The sequence below is a fragment of the Cystoisospora suis genome, assembly GCF_002600585.1.
Source record: "Cystoisospora suis strain Wien I chromosome Unknown contig_3657, whole genome shotgun sequence".
In the NCBI taxonomy this organism is placed as follows: domain Eukaryota; phylum Apicomplexa; class Conoidasida; order Eucoccidiorida; family Sarcocystidae; genus Cystoisospora; species Cystoisospora suis.
In genome coordinates, this window is record NW_027156452.1 from 1 (window position 1) to 14,487 (window position 14,487).

The 14,487-nt window shown below is 43.1% G+C and overlaps 2 protein-coding genes across 2 annotated transcripts; one reads left to right on the plus strand and one right to left on the minus strand.

Moving 5' to 3' along the window:
• Nucleotides 1-7,347, minus strand: CSUI_007078 (uncharacterized protein; the record flags this gene model as incomplete). The annotated part of the gene is made up of 3 exons (XM_068067228.1): nt 1-3,282; nt 3,397-5,038; nt 5,900-7,347. Coding segments are annotated over 3 exons (6,372 nt in total), but the record flags the coding sequence as incomplete, so codon positions are not given.
• Nucleotides 7,348-11,990: 4,643 nt separating this feature from the next.
• Nucleotides 11,991-14,150, plus strand: CSUI_007079 (uncharacterized protein; the record flags this gene model as incomplete). Its single annotated transcript, XM_068067229.1, has 2 exons — nt 11,991-12,429; nt 13,801-14,150. Coding segments are annotated over 2 exons (789 nt in total), but the record flags the coding sequence as incomplete, so codon positions are not given.
• Nucleotides 14,151-14,487: the final 337 nt, after the last annotated feature.

The window sequence follows — 14,487 nt, forward strand, 5'->3', positions numbered from 1 at the left end:
AGAAGAAGAAGAAGAGAGAGGATGAAGAGGAGTTGCAGGAGAATGAGAGGAAGGAAGAACACTTTGTCCTTCTCTATCTTGTCGATTAAAAGCTTGTTCTTCTTCCTCTTCATTTTCACTCTCGTTCTTCTCCCCCGATTTCCTTCTCTTCGCCTCTCGGCCTGCTTCATGTTGAGAATGAGAGGGTTGAGGAAGTTCGTCTCCTTGTTCATCATGAAAGAAAGACGACGAAGAAGAAGACGAAGAAAGAGAAGATGAAGAAGAACATCTTCTTTGCGGAGGGGGCAGATCAGGAGGCGGAGGAGGAGGAGAGGGAAAAGAACGTGCTTGGGGGAGATGGAAGGTGTCTCCTTTCTTCGATGGTGTCGATATCTCCATGGTCTCCATCGGCTGTCTCTCCGGATGAGAGGTAAAAGATCCAGCACTTCGTGTGTTTCTTTCATCTCTTTCTTCTTGACTCTCCTGGATTGTATCTCCTCCCCTCATCATCCTTGTCGCATCGCTCTCTTCTCCTTCAGCATCCAGTAGGCGAGGAGTCACAGGGTGTACACGAAGAGAAGAAGAAGAAGAGGAAGAAGGAGATTGAAGATAAGGAGGAAAAGAAGAAGGAGAAGACTGATTAAGAGGAAAAGGAGAAGAAAGAAAAACCGAGATGTGGCTGCCTCTCTCTCTTCGATGTGAGGAAGCATAAGTGAAGATGTATGGAGAAGAAGAAGAAAAGGCCTCACGTGAGAGATTCTTTCTTTCTCGATCTTGAGTTAGATGATGATGATGATGATAAGGTGTATAGACACTTGACGCTGTTATACGATAGACAGATGGAGAAGAAGAGAAACATCTTCTTCTTCCTTCTCCTTCTTTTCTTCTTGCTCTTCTTCTTGTAGAGAGAGAATCGGAAGAAGCGCCTTCTATCTCTCCATTATTCTTGCGATACGAAGAAAGAGAAAGAGAGAAGTAGGGCTGAGAGGAAAGAGGAAGAAGAGAACCTCTATCCCACGTATCCGAAGAAAGACCTTTCTCTTCTTTCATAGCGAAAGATGTCTTGATAGCTGTTCTATCATGGAGAGAAAAAAGAGCTTCGTCACCTCTCGGCAAGGAGGAAGAAGAAGAAGACGATGAGAAAGGCCTCTCATCTCTAAGAGAAGAAGAGGAGGAAGAAGAAGAAGACTGGGGCCTCGAGTGACGCAGATGATGAGAAGAGACTGTCGACGAAGAGAGACGACGACGAGCAGCAGATATCTTTTCTTTCACATCTTCTTCTTCTTCTCCTTCTTCTATTTCTTTCCTTTCTTCTGTTTCTCTCTCATCTCCATCTTTCTTAACATGTAGATGAAAGATGAAGATAGATGCGAGAAGACACCCCGCAACAGATGCGATGACCTCCAGGTCGATCACACGAAGAGGCGTAGGAGGAGACTGAGAGATGAAGGAAGAAGAAGAAGAGATAGGCGGGGGACTGGCGAGGAGAAGAGAAATCTCTACACATGTTGAAGAGAGAAGAAGATAAAGAGACAACAGAAGAAGATAAACCGTTTGAAGAGATGCCGACAAGAAAAGCACGAAATGCCTATCAGGAAGCAAGAAGAAGTAACAGGTAAGTAAAGAAGTAAAGATCTCAGAAAGATGGATATCTTGACTGGCGAGAGAGGAGAGAGAGGAAGGTAGAGGAAGAGTAAAGAGATAGGAGAACAGTCTTTTCAAGAGATAAGAGAAAGAAAAGAAGAAATAACTTCCATGTCTCTTCTTCCCCCTCTCTTTCTTGATCATTATCATTTTCTTCTTCTTCTTTTCCTTCTCAAGATCTTCTACCTTCCTTCTTCGCGTAGAAGAGAGACCCTTCTCAGGTAGAAGAGAAGAGGTCAAGTGGCACCTGTGTTGCGAACCTCTTTGACATGTATGAGGTGAAAAGATCCTCGGGGAGGCCTCTTCTTCATGGATTTCCTTCTTCTTCTGTCTTCTCTGTTCTCCAGTTGAAAAGAAAGAAGATGAAGAAGGAGAGAAGCATGAAGATGAAGAAGGAGATCTACATCGATAAGATACAGAGAAGAGACCACCTTGATCAGTGCAGACAGCATCCTTCTCGAAATGAGAAAGGCCTTCGGGTGTATATACACCTCCATCACTCTCTCCCCCTCTACAGTCATGAAAAGAATCATTGCGAAACCTTCTTCGATTTGAAAAAGAATGAGGGGAGTTCTCACTGGCTACAGTTGCACAACTTTCTCGAGTATACATCCCGCTCTTCGTCTTCTTCCTTTCTTCTTCTTTCTCATCTGGGGCGAGAAGATGATCATGACGAATAGAGGCATAAGGGTAAAGCGGAGAGGAAGGACAAGGAAGAGGAGGAGGACGAGAAGAAAGATGATAGGAAGAGGTTGACGGTATAGGATGAGCTAGAGATATGATTGTTCTATAGCTTTCTCCCTCTTGTCTTCCTTTACCTCTCTTTTCATTCTTTCCTTGGTGTATATCGACTCGATTCTTCATGAAAGAAACTAAGAGAGAAGGATGTTTACAAGAAGAAGGAGAGACCCCCATTAGATTCTCTTCTTCTGGAGAGGCGTGAAAGTGAAGCTCCGGGACAGTCCCACGTTGATACGACATGCCGGCTAACTCCCCTGATAGATTCTGGTTTGACGGTAGAGAATAAGAGATCGATTGATAGAAAGATGAAGAATGAGGAGATGTAGAGACTTCCAGAGATATCGGGGCAGCTGACGATCCTTCGAGACCTCGGTCATTTCTGTCTTCTTCATACGAAGAAAGAAGAGGAGAAAAGAAAGGAGTCTTCACTTGGAGAGAAGAAGAGAAAGAATGATCGTCTTCATTCTCTGCTCTATAGGTCTCATGATCGGCAACTGGATGTGGCTCATGATGATGGTGTATATGGCTAGCTGCAGATCGATTGTCATGAATCGATTCTCTTCCTCCTTCCTTCTCGTCTCCTCCCTTCTTCGAGTACAAAACGAGATCACCAGACGAAGACGAAGAAGGAAGAAAAAAAAAATCAAAAGATTCCTTCCTCTTTTTCTTTATCTTCTTTATCGTTTCCTTTTCGAGCCATTCATCATGAAGATGGGGGCATGCCGATAATCCATTTGTATCATTCTTTCTTTCATTCCCTCGGACAGAAAGTTTCTTCTTCTTCTTCTTTTCCTCTTCCTCTTGGTCTCCCCTGTTCTTTCTCACATCATGAGAATGAAATCTTTCCTCTGCATCTGTCTCAATGGCTTTTCTTCTTCTTCTCTTTCTTCTTTCGTTTCTCCATACGAAGATGCACGCCTTGAGAGCCCCACGTAGAAATGACTTAAGAAAAGAAAAGGCCAAGAAAGCGACGTTGAAGATGGAGTAAAGAAGAAAGACAGGAAGGCGAAAGAAAAAGAGATAGACACTTACCTGGGCTAGGAATGTAATTAGAGAAATCTTGAGAAACATCGAGAATTTCGAAAGAGACAAATCAAGAAAAAGAAGAAGAACAGAAGAAGACGAAGAAGAAGAAGGGGATATGATAGAAGAAGAGAAAGCAGACGAAGAAGAAGAGTAAGGATAAGAAGAAAGAGAGAGCGAATTTAATGAAGGTGAGACATAACGATGAAAAAGATGGCGAAAGAAGGAAAGACAGGAAGGGAGGAAATCTGAGAAGAAAGCTGAAGCAAAGGTCATGAGGAGTAGATACACTTGATGGATGGAGATGATAAGAAGAAGAAGAAAGGTTTGCAAGAAAGAAGAGATCGGGCCCATATGACTGTTCCCATCATCTTCTTTCCTCTCTGTCCTTTCATACATAAAACGGTCTCTTTCTCCTCTCCCTTCCTGTCCGTAGTCATCTTTGCGAGAGGGGAAGAAAGAAGGGAAAGGGAAAAGCGAAAAAGAAGAAGAAGGAGAAAGAGAAAGAAACGAAGGGCGGGGGGGAGGAGAGAAGGAAGGAAAGAGAGCCAAAAAGGGAGAAGAGAAAGAAGAAAAAGAAGGATCTGATGGATCTGCAGGCGATGACAATGAGGTGTCAGATGAAGAAAAACCGAAGGAAGGGAGAAATCGAAAGAAAAGAGAAGAAAAGAAAGAAACTATCGAAGAAGAAAAAGAAGAAGATAATGCTAAGTCAGACTCCTTCGATGAAGATACTAACGAGAGCGAAGACGAAGAAGAAGAGGAAGAAAAGAGAGCAGGAGAATAAGATATAGAAGAGGTTGAAGATGAGAGATGCTTGCGAAAAGGAGGGGAATCGGCAGAGAGAGAGTCTATAAAATGAACTAAAGGTATAAGAAACTGAATCTGTATAGGAGACCAAATCTTCTCATATACAAATGTGACGGCCAGGTGTCTGTACACCTGAAACGCTGATATGAAAGGGTTGTCATTCTCTTGAAAGGAAGAAGAAGAAGAAAAGTCACCTGGACTCGCCGAAGAAGAAGAGGAGGAGTGAGAGTGCGGATGAAGAAGGAGTGTATGGTATTTGAAGAATCTCTCTTCATTCGATTGAAGAAGAAAAGAGATTTCTTCCACCTCTGTTTTAACCTGCTTCACGAGATTTCCAAATGACTGGAGAAAAGGATAGTCTTGAGAGGAAAGCGGAAGAAAAGGATGCCCTCCAAAACAAGGAAAGCGATGGTAGCTACTGCAAAGAAAGAAGCTTGAAAGAATGACAACTGACAAAAGAAAAGACACATGAAAACGAGGGAGATGGAATGAACAAGGAAAGAACAGAGACAAGATAGAAGAAAAAGAAGAAGACTTGGCAGATGAAGGCTTCTGAGTAGTAGTAGTAGTAGTAACAGTAGTAGTAGTAGAAGACGGAGAGAGAGGAAGAAGATCCTCATGATAAGAAGAAGAAGACTGAGAAGTTCTTCCGAGAGAAGGTGGAGATTTGGAGGGGACATCGGCATGACTGTGAGACAGTTGTCTCTCTTCTTCTTCTTCTTCATTAGCCACTTTCTGATAGGTCAAGCGAGGAGAAAGAGAAGAAGAAGAGGAATGCTTTTCACGGTGTTTAGTGACTGACGAGGAGACAGAGGAAGAAGAAGAAGAGGGGAAGGCTGAACTGAAAGCGAAGAGAAAGAAAGAAACGAAGAAAGAGGCAAAACAAGAACATGGTGAATAAGGAGGTCGAAATTCTTTTTCTTCTTTCTTGGGATTTTCTTTCTTTCCCTCTCATCTCCATATCATACCAAAGGCCCATCTGCAAAGTGTTGAATCTCCTCGTGTAGAATTAGGCATCAAGGTTACACGGTAGAGAGAGAGAGAGAGAGAAAAGAAGAAAACGTGAGATGAGGAAAGTAGTGAGCCAATAGGAAAGAGGGGAGGGAGAGGAAAGAAGGCGGTAAGGTTAGAAGAAGAGAAAAGATGAAAAAGAAAATCCGTAAGAGACAAGAAGTTTCTTTCTTTCCCCGTCGATCTCCACTGTCCAATCCTCACCCTGCATCCACATGCCGATACGTCCATACATATACATATGTATACACATATACATACATAAATATAAGAAGGGACGTGTCTATGCATTTGATGTAGATCCTATAGAAATCTGTCTGAATGGCGACGACGTAGGCCGCCTAGGTTGCGTTGTGTGCCTTCATACTAGGGTGAAAGATGAAGAGGGGCCCTTCAACTAATTGCTCTCGTGCAAAAAGCAAAAGAATTAGATCTCCATCTCTCCACATATACAGACAAACGTACATGCAGAGATGTATCTATCTATCGTTCATCCACCAATCTATCTGCATCTTTCATTCATCAATCCTCATCTGTCTATGTATCTATCACTCATCTACCTATAACATGTCATTCACATCTTTTAGTGTATATACATCTGTATAAGAAAGTATGAGAGAGATGAAGAAGCGAAAGAGAGAGGGAAGATTGCTTGATCCGATAGGCTATAGATCATTTGTGGAGTGCCTACCTGATAAGAAGAGAGACAAAGATCCATACAAGATGAAGCCGCGATAGAACGATACAGACAACAGCTACTATAGCAGGGCCAGGAGGCTTCCACACCCATAAGACACTCCAAGAGATGAAGAGGAGAAAAATTTGAAAAAGAAAAGAAGACGTGGTTAGGTTGTTCTCCTTCTTCTTCTTCTTTCTATCTTTCTTGGTCTCTTTCCTCTTCTGCTGTTTCATCTCCTCCCTCTCTGTTTGACGAGGTAATATGACAGCCATCTTCATCTCTTTCTTTCTTGAAAGAAGATCTTCTTTTCCTTCTTCTTCTTCTCCTCCTTTCTCATGTGGAGACGCTCTTGGAGATGTCTTTCTCTTACGAGCTTCTTTACTTGCCGACGGGGAGTTCTCTCCTTTCAAAGTTCGATGTGAAGTGCCACAGAGGGCGGGAGAATCTAGACACGAGGAGGCCGGAGCATGGTGCTCTCTTCTTTCTCTATCTTCACTTTCTCTGCTTTCTTCTTCTTTTTCTTCCTTTTGGTGTTCTTTATCCTCTTCTTTAAGTCTTCCTCTTTCTGCCTGTTCTCTCACGCCAGTTTTCGCTTGACTCCGGGGAGATTTCTCTCTTTCTTTTGAAAGAAATAGAGAAGAAGAAGGAGAGAGATGACATTCTTCTTGCTTATAAAGAGAAGAAGACGCTGAAGAAGAAGCAGAAAAGTGAGCAGACTGATGACGAGGAGAGAAAGACGACGAGGAAGAAGAAGAAGAGATTGTATGAAGGAGAGATGCATGTTGAGACGAAGAGAGAAGAGAAGGAGGGAATTCCTCATTTGACTGTTGACGATGAGAAGGAAAAATGGGAGAAGGAAGGCCTCTACAAGGGTGAAAAGAAGAAGAAGAAGACGAGGAGGAGGAGGAGGATGACAAAGGTTGTTGACGAGGTGTATGTACACCTGGTGGACAGGGTATCTGAGATGTAGGAGAATGATGAGGATTGAAGGAGGAATGAAAAGAAAGAAGAACATGTTGATCTTCTTTGCTATTTTCAGTGACAGACATGTGAAAACAATCTTGGGGAGATAAACAAGAACTCTGTGGGGGCTTTTCTATTACGTCACCATCAGGTGTATGTACACCTGAACATCCAGGTGGATGAATAGGTCTATTACCAACTGTATTTTTCTCTACCATGGAAACAGGTCTCTCTCTCATTCCTCCATCATCAGATTCTTCCCTTTCTTCTTCCTCTTTCCTTGGATTTCTATCTTCTTCTTCTCTCCCCTCATTTCTTCGATAATCTTCCTCTCCTCTGTCTCCTTCACTTGGAGTGTATGTACACCCTACCTGAGACTGGGGGACCTCACTAGGTATCTCTCCTCCTTTCGGACGTCGAGTTTTCCTACTCTTCTTCTCTCTTTCGGGTTCCTCACGAAAGAAAGATGAAGAAGAAGAGAATTCTGTTCCTTCCATCCTGTGGCCGAAAGGGAGACAGCCGGAGTACAAAGAAGTGAGAGAGAAAACCGAAAGAAAGAGAAGATCGATAAGGAGAAGAAGAAGAAGACTGAGACAGGATGGAGACAATGAGAAGAAACACAGTCTTCCGCCCGAGGAAGAGGAGAAAATCCCAAAGAGAAGAAAAGAGAGAGAGATCTTCCTCTTCTTCTCTTCTCTTCAACAATACATTGCGAAAGGAATTGAACGAAAGGCTATTGAAGTGAAAACGAAGAGAAAAGATAGCAGGGAAGAAGAAGAAAGTAAGGAGGTGAGTTGAGAGGTCCGATGGATCGATCTGAAGGGGGAGAAAGAAATGAAATTCCACCAACAAGGACCGGATGGACTTTAGAAATCTTCGCTTCTTTTTTGACACGAGGTAGCTATCATTCATATAGAGAGTTTTGCAAGTTTAGCGACTTTTCTCTCGTTGTGGCGAGACAGCAGAGAAATACGATCGATGAAAACAAGGAAAGGAAAGAAAAGAAGAAGAGGAGTGAGAAATCTTCATTGTAAAGGTGCCCTGTAACGACACATGGGCTCAGAGGCAAAATAAAAAGTCGTTTCCTCGTCCTCTTCTTTTCTTCTTTTTCTTCGAAATCCTCTTCTTTATTCTCCTTTTCCCTTTCTTCTACTGAACTGAGAGAAGACCATGATGTGTTGATAGGATCATGGCTGCGTTACTCTCTATATGAACACTCCGGTGTACGTTTATGTGTATATACACCCCAAGAAGAGGAGGAAGATGAGGAAGAAAAGAAGCGTCTTCTCGCCTTTCCCAGTGAGAAATGGGTCTAGATTTTCATTGAGTTCTCGTGCCTGCTTGTCTATAGCTAGATGTGTCTTTAAAGAGATGAAGAAGAAGACTTTACTTGAATTACAGAGAAGAAACCGTCTACCTCTGCTGTCAGGTAAGAATTGGAATGTAGTAGAAGATGAAGACAAGGAGAGAGAGAAGAGAGGATTGAGAAAGGAAAAGGAAGCGAAACAGAGAGAAGAGACAGCGAAGAAAAGAGAATTAGAACAAGAGAAGGTAGGGAGAAAAAGGAGGAGAGAGACGAGGCAGTCACCCCGGTCCCAACTTGCTCTATTTCGGTTGACTTTCCGCCGAGAAAAAAGAAGAAAGACCGAGAGACTTTTCTATGGAGAAGAAGAAGAGAGAAAGAAAACTACTCTCTTCCCTGTTAATCTCGAAGAGAGAATTTCGAGGAGTACAGGGCATTACGATAAGTAGACGGACCTGTGAAGAAAGATCAGAGGAAGATCTCTTTCTGCAAGACGCAGGCCTATTGACTTCAACATGCATAGAGAAACAAGTCTTTCTTTGTTCTTTTACTTCTGTAATTTCTTCTCTTTTCTTTTGTAGAGATGTTTCCTTCCTTCCTCACTTCTTTTGAAGAAACAGAAAGAACCCTGACTTCTCTCTCTTCATGATACAAAGACAAGCTTCGCACACACAGCCAGGCTGTCTTTATTCATCACCTATCGACGGCTCGTTTCTTCTGATCTTCCTTCTTTCTCTCTTCTTTCTATCACCCGCGCGTTACAAAAGAATCTCCAGGGAGTTCAAGAGAAGAGAAAGACGAAATGCCATGAAAGAGAAAGAAAGAAAGAGAAAGAGAGAGACAAGAAGATCTCTCTCACTACACCATACCGCGGGGGAGGAGGGACAGCCCCGTGGTGGAGAAGGAGTGAGAGAAGAAGATAGAGAAGAAGAGAAGATTTCATCTCTTTTTGAGGCTCTGTGAAGTCAAAAAGACATTTCTTTCTCTTTCATAGTTGAAAAAGAGAGATTTCTTTTGGATAGAGAAGAGTCAGAGAGAAAGAGGTGGTCGTTGTTCCTCTCCCTCCCCCGACCTCTCCTCTCTTTCTCTCCTTGCCTTAGTGTCTCACACTGGGGGGAGAGAGGAAGGCAACAAGACAAGAAGAAGAAGATGATCGAAGATGATTGATGAAGATCTGCTGTTTTCTTTCTTCTTCTTCCTCCTCATTCACTCCAAGCTGACTAAAGAAGAGCTCTTTCTCTAAAATGAAAGGAAACAAGGGAGGGACGCTTAGGGATCTTGCCGTTCTTTTCGACCTCGGCTAAGACACGACAAGAAAGAAGACCGGAGGCAAAAAGGAAGAGATGGCGGGTGTGTGCTTTCTTTTTGGTTTTTTGAACGGAGAAAGAAAGAGAGAGAAAAGATGTCCGCTAGTTGAGAAGGGAAAGGAGGAACCGAGGAGATCTTACGAAGACAGGAGAACGGACGGAAGCAGGAAGAAGGAAGGAGAAAGATAGAAGGGAAGAAAGAGAAAAAGAAGAAAGAAAGGAGAAAGAAAGAAGAAGATCTTTCTCCTCTTCTTTCTTGGTTTGTTAATCGTCTCATGAGGAAAGAGATCATTCATCGTCATAGTAGATGTACGATGGGAGGGGCAGGAAAAGAAAAGAGAGGGAGAGAGAGACACGTAGATGCTAGTCACCACCACCGCGACCACCTCGGCTCTTCCTTCTCTCGTATCGTCAAGGGGCTCTCCCTGCACACTCAACTCTCTCCGGCAAGCGAGACGAACAAGGTAATTAAATGCAGAGATGAAAAGAAAGGAAAGGAAAGAGATGAGAAGAAAGACAAGAAGGGAGAAAGAATGCCGCTGAACCTCTTCTTGCCTCGCGAGAAGGAGATTACGAGATGATTCGAGCCACTTTGGAATAGGCGTCAACAAGCTACTACTGCTGCTGCTGCTGCGGTTGGCTATGGATAGCTTTCAGTCTGCTTTCCTGTGGGAGAGGCGGGGGAAGAGAATTCAGATGCATGAAATTCCTTGGATCGAAGCGACTTCGGAAGTTCTTCTATCGCCGGTTTAGCTAGGTTTCTCTCTAGCCGAGAGAATGTAGACGAAAAGAGAGAAAGAAAGAAGGAAAGGTGTCTTTCTTGAAGGTGGTGTGTGTGTGACATATATCCTGGGAGAAAGTCTTGTTGGGGCGTGACGGGTGGTGTGGTGTACATACACCCCAAGATAGAGGGACAAGCATTACTCCTCGTGCTGTCTCATTCGGTTAGGCATGGGAAAGCCAGCCGTTGCTCTCTTTGTCTTTATCAGTGAAACAATACAGTTCTCCTAGCACCTTCATCATAGGTAAATTTGAAGAGTCTCTCTTCTTGTCTCTACAGTTCATCTCTCAGGAGATTTCCCTTTCCTAGTTTTCTTCTCAACTTCGTCCAGGGAGACAGACAAGAGGGAGACAAACAAGAGAGAAATCCCTTCCCCAAATTCCCTCCCTCCTCATCATCGGCCGTCTTCTTCCTCTCCGCGCACGCATCGCTAGCTAGCTCGACCGCCTCATTTCAAGCCCAGCTATCTATTCTCTCATCTTTCTCATCCCTTCTTCTTTTCTTCTCTATTTCTTCCCTCTTTCCCTTCTTCTTACGCCAAGCAAATTCCCCTCTCTACACCAAAACTTTTGGACTTTCTCCTTCCTTCTTTTCTCTCAACTTCTATTCTCTTTCTGTCTCTCCCCCCCATTTCAGTGAGAAGGAAAGAAAGAAAGAAAGAAGGACATATAGCCACTTCCCTCTTCTTTTTCTTTCTAGCTTCCTTCTCCCCCTTCAAGTGAGTTTTCTTTTCTCACTTTTCTCCTCTTTCTCCTCATGAAAGGACCAACCCTCTAGTTGAGAATTGTCTAGAGAAACTTTTCTTCTCCCATCTTCTTCAACATCCCGATAATCCGCATCTTGCCCTAGCCTATCATGGCCCTGCTCTACCTACCTCATGTCTACAGATCTATCTGTTTCTCTCGCATACGTACACTCTTACATGATAGATAGATAGAGATAAGAGGATAAGGTCTTTCATGGCTATCTACATCGTTGTGTCTGATATCATTCTAGCCGGCTATCTACGTGTAGATAGCAGCACGTACATATCTCTATGGATGAAAAGCTAGGTCAACATGTTTCACTCATATACAAGAAGGAGATGCGTGTTCGCTTTGTAGAGCAAAGGTCCTTCTCAGTCTGCTGAGTAAAATGAATGTATATCAATCCATGTAATTTCCTGCTTTCCTTCCTTGACTTCTTCTTCCTGTCCTTCTTTCTTTCTTTCTTCTTTTTCTTTCGAAGATCACTTCGTTGAAGAGGTAACGCCCAGGTGGGAAATTCCTTCTTCTTGTTCATGATACAAACAAGAGTCGATTCAACTCCATAGACGTCTATCAACTATCTACCTATCTATCTACACATCTTACGTTTTATCTCTCTTATTCTCCTTCTATTCCTCTCTCTCTTTCTCTTCTTCCCGCCTTTTCTTTCTTCGGTTTTCATACCTCCTTGTGTTGTTCCTCTCTCTTCTTTCTTTCTTTTTCTTTCCCTTCTTCTCTTCTTCTTTCTCTTCCCATCCTCTCATCCTGCTCGCCCCACTTTCTGCTCGTCCTTTTCTCTTTTTCTTTCCTCATTTTCTCACGTGTCGTTCTCCTTCTCCTACCCCTCTCTATTCCTTCTTCTCCTCCTTTCCTTCTATCCTCCCTTCCTTCCTTCTCTCCACCCACCCCTTTCTCTTCTCCTCACCCCCCCCCCATTCAAGTGTACATACACCTCCCCTCCTCCCTCTCTCTCTGCCATCTCGCCTTTCTCCTTCCCATGACCATGTCTCCTCCTTCTCCTCCATCTCTTCTTCCTGTCTCCGAGGGAAGGAGACGTGAGAGTACCTCCAGCAGTAGTTCAAGCAACACCTCCGCCACTGCCACCACCCGTGGCCGAAGAGGAGAAGAAGAGGGAGAAGAAGAAAGAGAGAGAGAAGAACTAGAGAAAGGGAACGGGAGGTCACTACCAGGAGGAGGTTTCCCTTCTTCTCCTAACTTTCTGACAGTAGGAATCTCTTCGCCAGGGAGGAGTCATCTTAAAGACAGCCATATCTCTCCTCATAACGCAGGAGCCTCCTCTGCTGCTACTAGTGCTACTACTACTACGACCAATGGAGGGGAGAATGGAAAGCTTACAGGCTTAATGAGTCCTGTCCCGGAGATAAGGATGGCTTTCAGAAGAGCTCGAGCTGAAGAGAGACTTGCCCGAGCTGCGAAAGAAAGTAAATAGATACAGCAACAAGGAGAAGCTTCATGCATAGAACTTCTCTCTTTGCAGCACGACAATGTGAAAGAAGGATAGAAAGCAAACGAGAAAAGGAATTGAAGAGAAGGAGGAGACGACGCCGAAGATCTGCACTTGCGTCATATGTCTTAGATATCTACACGTACATTTCAATACATAGATCTATATAGATACATGGAGTATACATATACCTATATATATATATATATAGTTTGTATATACACAGAGAGAAAGAGACCATATACAGAGGTATATATATATATACGTACAGAGAGTATAGTGGATGAGAGCTAGAGAGAGAGATGTGAAGGGGAGAAAGAAGACTGTGTCGATTCCTTTCACCTCGTTGTAGAGGGGTGTCTGTACACCTCGTCACGAATTCTCATTCACATCATTCTATTCCCTCCCTTTCCCTTCTCTATCTCTCTTCCCTCTATCTATACCCTCCATTCATCTGTCTACCTATCTCTACGTATGTATATATAGCTGGATATGTATGTTAGCCTTATATAAGGATATGTATAGGATAGCAGCGGATCAGAAGGAACGAAGGAAGAAAGAAGATAGTAGAGGCTTTTCCAAGAGAGGAGGGAGGAAGTGTTTAAGTATATGCCCAAGTAGGAGGGAGGTGTACGTTTATTTGCTGGCAATCCACTCTCTTTTGTCTCTCTTCTCTTCTCCTTCGTCTGATCGACTTTCCCTAAGGTGACCTTGGCATCTCTTTAGTCAATTGAAACTGTAGATACACTCCCTGAACTATTCTCTACTCCTGTCCTCTTCTTCTTGCATGCATGCTGATGGAGAAGAAGAGAAAGAGAATGACGTATGGTCTTTCAAAACAGAGAGACAGAGACAGGTTTCCAGATAAGAATGAGAAGAAAAAGTAGAACAAGGAGTCCTCTAGATACGTATTGTGGTCTTCGTAGGCTATCTCATCCTAATACTCCTCTTCTTCTTTCGTCTCCGAAAAGAAGATCTAGAAGAAAGATAAACAGACACCGTCTCTCTCAAAGCCTCTTCTCTTCTCTTTTCTTTTCGTCCACACTTTAAGACGTCCTCCCTCTACTTCACGGCTGTATCTCCACTTCGACTCTCTACCTCTTCCTTCTCTCTCTCTCTTGATCTCTTTCTCTGTCTTCCTCCGTTTCTTTCTTCTTCATTCACCTATTCGATATTCATGATCTAGTCCTCTCAGGACAGCTTCTTTTCTCGACCTTCATCTCTTCATACACAATCCTCCTCCATCCCTAGGAACTCCCCCTCCCCTCCCTCTCTTGCCTTTCTCTCTTTCTTCTTCTTGACTGGGGAATCTCTTTCTCTTCTTCTTCTCTGTTGTTTTCTCCCCTAGGAGAAGAAGTCTATAAATCTCGTAGCGAGACAGGCCGAGGAGGAGGAGGAGGAAGAGGTAGTCGCAGCAGTAGCGGTCCTCCTCGTAGGGGTGGTAGAGGCGAGGGAGGTGAAGAAGAAGAAGAAGAGCAAGAGGCAGAAGGGGATCTCCAACAAGAGCAAGAAGAGGAAGAAAGAGAAGCAGAGAGTAAGAAAAATTCTCTTCTCTGTCGCATGCAGAAGTATATACAAGATCGACTACAGAAGCTAAAGACACTCCAAGAAAGTGGATGGAACGAAATTGCGACCCATATCAACAAGTTCTCGGAGGCCCAAGAAGAAGCAGCCAAGAAACGAAAAAATCAAGCTAAAGGTATGAGGCATCTTAATCGCCTATCTATCTATCTTTAATCTATCTTTAATCTATCTTTATTCCATCTATCTATCTTTCTTTCTTTCTTTTATCTATCTGTCTATCTATATAGCTATCTACCTTTAATCTATCTATCTATCTTTGATCTACCTATTTATCTTTAATCAATCTACCTATATCTATCTATCTTTCTTTCTTTCTTTACTCTATCTGTCTATCTATATAGCTATCTATCATTCTTTCTTTCTTTAATCTATCTATCTATCTATGTAGCTATCTATCTATCTTTCTTTCTTTAATATATCCATCTATCTATATATCTATCTATGTATCTTT